Source organism: Mycetomoellerius zeteki, unplaced genomic scaffold (genome assembly GCF_001594055.1).
Source record: "Mycetomoellerius zeteki isolate Tzet28-1 unplaced genomic scaffold, Tzet1.0 scaffold70, whole genome shotgun sequence".
NCBI lineage: Eukaryota > Metazoa > Arthropoda > Insecta > Hymenoptera > Formicidae > Mycetomoellerius > Mycetomoellerius zeteki.
Genome location: NW_017257720.1, coordinates 1,306,606 through 1,317,834, shown reverse-complemented (window position 1 = coordinate 1,317,834; position 11,229 = coordinate 1,306,606). Strand labels below are relative to the sequence as shown.

Below are 11,229 nucleotides of genomic sequence, written 5' to 3'. Positions count from 1 at the left end.
TGCTGAATTGCTAGCTGGATTAAAATTTTGCCATCGTATTGGCTGCTGTGCTGTCAGCATCCGGCCAACATCGCAGCTAATGGCTGCGAGGTGATACGATTCTAATCCAACTAGCAATCCAGCAGGAAAACAAGCATCGTGTGCCACAGACTTAACTCTGAAATAGTAAAACAAATGACAACACGCATACACGTTGATTATTTATTTTTATTTATAAAATACATACTTCCGAGATATAGTACAGTAAATAATTTGTAATAATTGTGAGATATGATTAAACATGAAATGGAACGTAAAATTCCTCAAAGACAATAGACAAAACGTTCCATGTATATACAACAAATCTTTTTAAATGAATCTTGTATGATAATATGACCAGTTTATGCTTGTCACGAATAACCATCTTTTTAGGACAATACCAAAAATGTTCAAAGCGAGAATTGGTTTTCATTGCAGAAAAGCGACGGCAGTGACTGCGTTGCTGCAAATCAAACATTTCACGCTTTCCTGAGCAAAACACACGAGTCATTATAACATCAAAATGACTTTAAAATGACTTTAAAATGATTACTAATGTCTATTTCCGCTAATGTAGATTAACTTTAATCTTGGTTCAGCTTAATTTTCATTTTTTTCCCAGTTCTAAGAATTATGCCCGTTTCTATCAATGGTTTCTAATAGTTTAATTTCAATCTCGGTTTAACTAACTTTTCTTCTAGTTTTAAGAATTAAAAAAAGATGAAGAGTAAGTTGAATTGAAATTAAAGTTAATCTACATCAGTGGAAGTAGAAAAAGTTCAATTATTTACTTTTTCAACTTATTAATTTTTCAATTATTTACGATTCATTATAACATCATTTTAATGTTGTTGTCGTTCTTGAGTTTTTTTTTAAATTTACATATAAAGAAGAGTTACGTTTAATTGAATCATAATTAACATTTTACGTAACGAACAGTGACACGTATCGACGACTGAAATCCGATGAAATAACGACGCAATGTAGCCGAAGATAAGAGACAAAATGCAAGTACTCAACATGCAGTTCTGATTGAAAGGATATAACGTTGTACCCATCTATCCTAACATTTAACAATCAACATCCAAACGATTACTCCTTTATATTCCTCAGTGGAAACATACCATCTTTGTTAACAGAACACATTAAATTGGCCATACAGTTTTTTTTAACAACGAGACGTAAACGCGTTGTTGATCGTGACTCGCAATTTTGATAACGCTACCAAAGAAGATTGCTTCCACTTGGGTATCGGCGAGCCTTTAAAGCTATGAGATACGTAGTCTTACCACAAGTATATACACATACTTGGTTTACACTGAAAATATATGAATATCTTTTGCCTGTTGCTTTTTATAATCTGTTTAAAATCCTTCATATTTTAACATCATATATAATAATTTCTCTGTAACTTTGTTGTGTTCAATATACGATGCTTGAAAAACAGCGTAATACATTTTTGCAACACTTTACCATGACACATACTTTGTCGTAAAATAAGTGTTCATTGTGCGATAACTTCGAGTAAACAAGGATGCTTTTAGATAATTAACGTAATAACTATACAACAGACTAATAACAAAATAATAATCTTATCTCTCTAGAACATATATTATTCAACTTCAAAATATTTAATTAAATGGTTATTTCAAAAGCTCAATAGATGATCAATCCAATAATTTCCTTCTGTGTCAATGTAATTATCTTGAGAATTTTTTCACTTACTTTAAACAACATAAAAATCTAAAAGGTACGCATGTATATATGTACATACAATTCAAATATTAATTTAATTAAAAATTTAATTTTATAATTTTATATGACTACGTAGATGTGTCTCTGGTCTTTATTTTTAATTTACTTTTATTTACCATCATAACTTTCTGTACGCGCGCTGTTTCCCATTCTTCGCATAACACAATTAGGCGCTATTCTTTTAAGTTCTCATTTATTTTCCCCGTTACGAATATATACTCTATGATTGGACCATCTGTCAGCTAGTACGCATACAACCCGACCATAAATCTTTCATTTGCTACCTAATTCTTCTTAAATATAGCTCTCAGTTTCGCGAACAACGGATGTTCCTTGCTTTGGTACTTCCGCCATTTTTACTTTCACAAATCAATTCATGTTGTATTTTCTCTGTCCAGCAGCTATAACGTCTAAAATAGATACCACCGAAAGTACTTTCGATGAATTAAGACTCAACTATCTACAGAGAAGAGATAGATTTTGATAGATAGATCTTTGAATTCTATTCGAGTATAGTATTTCTACATTAATAGAGTCAAGATAGTAGTACTCGAGGGGCTTTATAGCCTTGTAGCTGAACTAGCTACATGTAGATAGTATCCACGTGATGGAGTCGATCAAAAAGATGCTTTATTCTTATTTTTTCCGATTCTGTGCTCGTTGTAAATCGTGTGATATAAATTTTAAGAGCAATGCAACTAAAAGTTTGCCAATTACATAGATATATATAGTCGCGTTAAGTTATGCAAAACTTTTGAATCGTGATAGATAGTTGCGAGAAATAGCTTAATTTTGTGCAAATTTTACATACACACATTGATCATTTGTTTATCTCATTTTTCGAATTTTTGTACATTAAATAATATATCAGACATGCATCAACAATACACGAAGAAGTAATTTTTTAGCGATCAGAGAAACGTGCTGAGGTTTTTCGCAAATTTAATTTATTGGGTGCAATTTGCAATTCGTCGTATAAAAATTTATAGGTGATTTATATAAGGACAATGGATAGATATTGATTTAATATTATTTTTCAAAATATATCTCTGCTAAAAGCGAAGATAACAAAAGGAGCTTACGTGTTAGTTCTTATTCATCGCCATAAAACAATATATTAATATAACTTGCCTTATTTATACGTAATGTGGATAACAAGTTTATTCATTGCACTGATTTTTTTCTGCTAACATAGCAATACTATAGGTTTCTATAGTGGCTTGTAGTAGGTAGTCTAAAGAACATGTTCAGTACAATAATTTTGGTCACTAATGATTGCGCATGCAGCTTTTTATGTCAATAATTGAGGGAATAGTTTTTTTTGCACTGTCGGAATACAGCGTGATGTTTTAATAAAATAGAGAATCAAATTTCTCGTGAAATTTGGGAATAATTGGCCAGAAATTAATGGTCAAACCGTCTGTAGCATTTCATAAATTGTCAATCGTCAGGGCACCTATCACAGTCAGAATAGATTCCGATCGAAATTATTCCGTTTTCTCTTAAAAAACATAATAGAAATCTAGGAAATAATAGAGTAATTTAGAATCGGAATCCATTCCGAATAATTCCATAATACGTATCCTGTTCTGTCAAAACATATACTGCATTGATGATGCAAAAAAATATTTTCATAATTACTGATACGAAAAACTGCATGCACAATCGTGTAGTAACAAAATTGTACTGAATATATTCGTTAGACTTTCTATTACACTACTACACATCACGCCACCGTAGAAATCTACAATGTTGCTACGTTAGCAGAAAAAAATTCAATATACAAATTTTTTGTCCACATCACGCGTGTGTATATATATATATATAATATATATAATAAGAAAGAATGCAATAAAAGTTATAATAAAAATAATTGCTTTTTTAATTAAAAAACCAAGAACGCTATTTTATCTTGCACTCTTTTATCTTGATTAAATGAAGGAAAAATGCGTATATATGTAAATCATATATAAGCAATAATAATCTAGAACCTTAGAAGTATCCACCATGATATCTTATTCTGAATTATATTAATAATCAATAATAATTTTATATTTTAATAACTAGATTGAGCATAAATAATTCTCATTCCTATATACTTTTAAGCAGTTGCCAATTATGTATTTAAAATAATAATTGAATTACTTTCCAAGCAGTCATGTCAAGTACATCCTGAGAAAAATTAGGAAGTGTTATCCTAATATTACATGTCTTTAATACCAATAATATGTCAATATTACTATTGTATACTGTTTTGTCTCTGATCGCGTTACAATAAAACTTTTTATTGTCCAATAATATAAAACTATTGATATCGCATTAAACAAAGTCGTACGGTTATAGCTTATAGTTTAGCATAGTAACTATGAAGTTAAAGACAAGCTAATACTGTTCAAAATTATTTAGTACTATATTACTTTCTTCTGTTCGTAAAATATAACACATAAAATATACCTATTGGCAATCGTTGATTTAAGACAATACAAAGAATATATTACACATTAAATCATTGTTATTTCGTTTTCTCATTGTTCCCATAAAGTAATTTGTGACAAAATTTGAATTAAAACTTTCTCATATTACATTGATAAGGTGATCGAACTTACGTTACTAAAATTTTATGAAATTTCCTGTAGATAGCTCGATGTTTGCGAAAGAAGGTAATATGCAGTTTGGCAGCGCGCACAATAGAGATTAAATGATAATAGTAGACAAGAAGTATCAAAGCTATAGAGAAGTGTCTACTGAATTCTATGTTTAGAGGAAGTATACAATAAGCATAAATAAAGAGAGAAAGGATGCGAATGTATTGTTGAGATGGATTAAGCGGAATGACGTTATGTAATGAAACTCACACCCTAAATAAGTGCTACATCTCCGTCTTGTTAAAAAATTACTATTTTGTGTGCTTTCTTTTTACACCTTGCGAACTTAATAATATTCCAGTTATCGTCAGTCTAGTCTCGCTAATTCTTAAAAAACAATAACATTATTCTAAAACTAATGGCATCGCATAAAAAAGCTCATAACATATTTAGATTTAGCTTATTTCCGATTATCGTGGGGTAAGAGTACTTTGTTTCCTTCCCTTCTCGCATCTAAAACTAATATCCGATCAAATTTGAAAGTATCTAAACGACACAGTTACCCCGTTTCTGTCTTTTATACACTTATTTACGTAATTTCAAAGACATGCGGTAGTGATCGAGTGATATGAGACAACATTCGATGTTTATCTCAATTTATATATAAGTCTTATGCTCTATATATAGATAGGCGCTGCTAAAAATCGAAGAAATCTTTACGCCTGTAATTCTCGTCGTGCGCGATCTGTTTTTTTTCTGTCATTTCTATCATTTCTTTACTGACTTGATTCGCATCCGTCTTCTATCTCCCCACGTTCGACATATTGATACACTGCGTGAATTGGAGTTGTGTCAGCTTTGCTGTTGAAGAAGTTAGTCGCCGCAATCACACATTATTTTCTAAATCGAAGAAATATCAAAAAATCGGTTCGCGATTCGTTATCTCGAGTATTTTACAAGAAACGCACATAACGAAAGGATACTTGAAACTCGTATATATCTAAATAAATATAAGCCTCATTTGTTGCTTCTCAATCTAATGTCGATGATTTCGATCAGACTTGCTGGTCTCGATGCATCGGAGATTCTTGTTTCGTTCATCTTGCTCCGTCCACGTTCCTCCTTATTTATTTATAGTTATCCAGAAGTAGGCAGTGATGGAAAATGATTAAATATACTTCGCTCAAGTAAATCTCCTTCGCTCATCGCGGAAGCCTTGGTCCAGTCTCCACGACTCATATTGGTTAATTATAATAAAACGTATATTTTTCGCGTATATTCAACAATGAATCATTCTAATGCCGGATCGATAAAGAGAGGCTCTCTTTTACATCGAATATTTCTTTCTTCTACTTTTTATCCTCAATTAATCCAATTCACTTCTCTCTCTTTAGCAGCACACAGTCTTTACAACTTAGAATCTTACAACGATAATACGCTTACCTGTCACAAAAATAAATATTTTGATATCGCTTACCATCTACATGCTTACGCACTAGAAACAACAAATCCCGCTTGACATATCCAGCTGTACGACGGGATTTACGATAAACTTTGTATGTTCATGAGTTGACACTCATCCTCGCATTTAACTTTGGGTTTTTTGTTGTAGTTTTTTATTTGCACGCAAAACTCGCACGCCGCTATTAAAAATTGTACCAGGGTTATGAGCACATTCATTGAATGTACAATACATTGTAATTTGAAAATGCAACTGAATACATATGCTGCTGTATTTTTATCACCTCAGCACACAGGTATAACTCAAACATAAAACACAACTTTCAACCACATTTAATCATTATGTTCTTTGTCTAACAATAAGATGCATTTCAACGAACATATAATTTTTTTTTATATAAGAATATTTTTTAACGTTTATGTAAAAGTTCAGTATAATTTTATGTATAGTTAAGTGAAATGTGTTGACAGTTAGTATTATTTAATTTAATATTTTTCTAAACATTTGTCTATAAAAAATATATATGAGGGCTAATATCAATAAAAATTTTTAATTAAAAATTTTTATAGATAAAAGTTAAATTAAAAATAGAATAAAATATAGTGCGAGTAACGTCGTGCATAAATTTAAAAAATACATTACTAATCTTTCGCTTACAATTTAATTGCAATATCCATTCAATCCGCTTCTAATTCTCATTTATTTGTTAATCACTTCATACTCACTAATGCTAAAAGCTTTATGAAATCGTTACCACTTTGTCGACACTTGAAAACTATTGGAGGACCCATTACATATCTCTTCGTAACAGATATCATACTGTTTGCCTATGATATCGTCATTTTCTATACAAGTTTCAAGCAAAATACCAAAATTATTTTATCGTTCTAACATGCTTGTTACTTGCTTCCAATCTGCTTCTGCATATATTTTCACATTTGCAGATTCTGATATCTAATCCTATAAACATCTTATCTCAGGGAAGAGGGAGGCAGCACATCAATCAAATATTCGCTTAGGTTTCGTTTCTATCACAAAACAACCATTTTTGTAATTTTTTGGTACGTCTAAGTCACGAATCTCGAGCTGAAACACTCCGTTTATATATACTCTTCTTTTACTCTTTTTCATAATAATCTTTTCTTGCATATCTAGAAATTCCGCTGAGTAGATTTTGTTGAGCTAATGCGCAAAGTGACGCAATGTCGTCTCTTAAAACAATCAATTCTGAAAAATCGCATATCAGTCGCTCCAGGACGACGGGACACACTTTGAAGAATTTTTTCCTCTCTGGTCCAAGGAGTTAAGGTACAACATTGAGCGATTTATTTCCTAATCGAGTGATCCCTTCAAGTCCATGGTATGTATCTCGGACGCGGTGAGTGTCAGAAGGCAGTGTCTAGAGCAGCCATGCTGGTTGAGATATCCGGATCTGCTCGACAAGCTTCCAAAAACTCGGATAGCGTCACTACACCATCTCTGTTGCCGTCCATTTTCTGAAATAAAATTAATTAATAACGTTAAATGATTCTATCAAATATTAGAACTAGATCTGTCTAAATTAACGAGAAACATTTTGTATCATAATTTATCATAATATATAAGAAATACACCTTCTATTTTATTATATAAAGTAATTTATGTAAATAATTTATTATTAACATTTTTAATGTAACAAAATTATAATATAACCATAAAAATTGTAACATTAAATCTGCTTTGTATTGTCAACTACACATCGGTTTTAATACTCAATAAACATTGTAACGTAACCATAATGAAACATTGTGTCAAAAAGTTAATATTATGGATAAAATGTTATAACGGTATTACGAAGATTTTTTATAGAAAGGTACGAAAATCCGCTTTTGAATCTCTCTTTGTTTTACATCACGGTTGGTCACGGATAGGATATCCGGAATCTCATATCTCCTAACTCTAATATGATTGACTGAACACCATGAATGAATGGAATTACTATGAAGCTTAAACTCAGAAAAAAAGCACCACGTTGACCTAGATTGGAAAACTACTACGTATATCCTAAGACGGTCTACGACGAAAAAGCAAGTAGACGTCTTCTCACACTTCTACATTTCTATGACGGTATGCCGATGTAAATGTATGCGTCACTTAAAGTAGAACTGATGTAAAACTGATCGACCATGGTCGCATTCGAAGTCTTCTGTTTCTACTACGTCACGAATTTCAAATATTTTTCAATATCGTTATTTTGTGCAACGTAAAACTAACTTATTATTTCAATATTGTTTAATTACATTTCTTCTGTTAAAATAATCATAAAAAATTTTTAATTTATAAAAAAAAGATTGTTTTTTTGAAACTCATTTTTTTCGAATATAGTAAACCGTAATTATATGAACGAATATAGTTTAATTAACAGTGCGACGATCTTCATATATTTATTCAAATATATTCAACTAGAAGTGCAGGCATTATCGGGCGTTGATTATCTGCAATTCGTGGAAATCTATTAGATCGAGTTAATTTACGGAACAAATACTATCGAAAGTCGAGGCTGATATTTCAAGTCGTGTTGCGTGCATGTACGATCATTTAGATTGTACAATGGTAAATCGGTCATTGGCAGGTGCGACTCGCAAAATTATTATTGCTCTCACACTGCGAAACAGATAGCTCATATGCGTGAGTGCAGCCTGATGTCATGTACTATTGGATAGGATTAATTGGTATCACGACTTACTACAAGCTAAATCGTGCATTATCGTAGCCTTGTAATTATATTATAATCAACGATAATTACCGGAAATATAGGGAACATAGGATTATGCGGATATTTAGATGAACCCGACAGTATAATGGGTAGACTGTATATTTTATTACAGAATCATGTTATTTATCAATTTGGTATGTTAAAAAAATCATTAGCTTAAAATATATCATTAGCTTAAATGATTCATTCTAAAAGACGATATTACTTGTCTCGTGCTCGCTATATATGTATATTGTATAAGCTGTTGTAAATTTGTAAACTAATAAATTCCAGATACAAATAACGTTTCAGAAGCAATTCTTCTGACAATTTTTAACGATCACAATATTTTTAATTTTTGTAAAATATATACAAATGCAAGATATATACAACAATAATTAAACTTGCAAATTTTTATATCTCATATTTTATTTTTTCTTTTATTTCCTATGTCCCGATCTCTTGTTCGCGAGTGACGTAACATGAAAACGATTCAATCATAAAACCAAAAATTGGCAAGGTAGCCCATTTTTCGGGAATGAGAAGTACTGGAGAACTCGCTGCGCAGTTTCCAGACACAATGGGATGAATTTAATCGTTATCTAGAACGAACGGTGCTTGAATAAAGCTCGTTTTTAATTAGTGCTACGACTAACGCAGGTATTCTGCGACGTTCGTTACCTCCTCTTTCCTTGTGATTAATTAGTATTAGTTTGATCGAAACAAATGATTTTATGAAAAATTAAGAATGGATTACTACTTTATCATATGAAGGGTAAAAAATAATATAATTCATAGAACACACATAGATATATATAATATGAATTATGTAATTATATAATTAGGATATATGATAAATAGATTTATATGGAGGAATTTGGAAGAATATTAATTACGACTAAAATTTTTTTATATTTATCGATAAAGAGTACTATATATATTATGTATGATTGTTATGGATTGGACAACATACAAAATTAAAAGAAACGAAAAAATGCATAAATATTTATATAATTGATTCAGATTTTTAACAATTGTGCATAACTATACTTGCTATATCTAAAGAAGTTATCTAAGAAGAATATTGATGGAATCTTACACAAAACCGCAAAGAACGGGAGTTTTCAACGCTTTTCTACGAGCACATTGAGAATCTTCGTAAGCGTTCAAAGCCATTGTGCCGCGGTTAGAAGTTTATAAAGTGTCCACCGGTCCATTTTTCATTTCTGGCTTGTATTCATGGCTTGGGGTTACCTTTAATAGTGTTTTATCGCTATCCTGAAAGGATCTCTAGAAGACCAAAAACTCAGACACTGTATGTTTTACAACAAGTCTATTAATTATTTGACTTAAGGGGAACTTCATTAAAGCTTACTTCATATAAAAAAATTTAGATGAAAAAGATTTGTGACAAAGACTTCTACATTATTATACATATATGTATATTTCATTGAGAGCTGTATAACACATTTTTCAATAATATCTTAAAAAAATTTCAAGATTTGAATATAAATAATAATAAACACTAATTTACAATAATAAATCAATTATTAATAAGTAACAATATTATGTAATTTTATAAACATAGTATTTGTATTAAGTCACTATATGACGTCACAAAAATGGCTCCTTTTTTACACTATTCTCACAATCAATATAATTAAAAAAACCTTCACGCGATACCAAATGTACATTTGAGAAAAGCTATTCGATTAATGTTTGCACGTTCACTCCATTTGTTTTTCTACACTCGCGATCTGCTTGAAACAGTGATTCGTCAAAGTGATAGACAAGTACTTATACAAAAAATCGAGAGAAAAACAGAAAAAAAATATAAATTTAAAGTAAAAATAAATGAAATTGCGTTCACAAGTAAGACAAGTTTTGTATCATAATATAAAAAGAAAAAAACATTTAATAAAGAAGAGGAGAGAGAGAGAGAGAGAGAATAAATGAAGAAAATTAATCGGCGCTTAGTAAAGTAGATTCAAATAATATACCTATAATATGAGACTGCGTCATATCGATTAATCAAATTTGTAAATCAATACGATATATGTTATGTTGGTATGGCATACGCTTTCTCTATCTCTTTCTTCTTTTATTTATTTTTGAAACATAAACTGTGAATTCCTTGTGTAATTTCATTTACAAATCTCATTATCGCATTCACTAAATCACTATTAGTTGAGAATACTTCACTTTAATATCGTACGTGGTGAAATAAAACTTTTCCCATTTTGTATATTCATTTTCTTTTTTGTGCTTTACGTGACACAATTCCGTCTGTTGTTATATTTCGTCTTATTTCTGCATCTTGATTTCATTTGCTACATTATATTTCTTTGTCGAATAGCTTTCTTTTTTCTTTAACGAGACAAACTTCAAAGTACCTATCTGTATCGTGAGATAAAAAGGTGCCTGAAAAATTGTTTGACTGTTGAAGAAAAGTCTTGTCTTGCACCACATTTTTCAAGCTTTTTAGCGAAAGTCCTGAATCGATTTATCTACGTATCCAAACGCTAATGTCCGAAAAAGGAAACGTAGAATGTCTACAACACACATCTGCGTTGCACAATATATTCCATTTTTTCGTTTACAAACGGAACATCATTACAAGATGACTGCTTATTCGACAAATAGTGTGTATATATATATATATAATATATATAATA

At 30.7% G+C, this 11,229-nt stretch overlaps 1 protein-coding gene across 1 annotated transcript in view; it reads right to left on the bottom strand.

The window, feature by feature from the left end:
• Positions 1-6,987: 6,987 nt before the first annotated feature.
• LOC108729070 (Kv channel-interacting protein 4) overlaps positions 6,988-11,229 on the bottom strand; it is a 37,365-nt gene continuing 33,123 nt past the window's right edge. Inside the window, exon 6 of the mRNA XM_018457994.1 lies at positions 6,988-7,316. Coding sequence (XP_018313496.1) covers positions 7,206-7,316 — 111 coding nt within the window. The 3' untranslated portion in view covers positions 6,988-7,205. The remainder of the gene's footprint in view (positions 7,317-11,229) is intronic.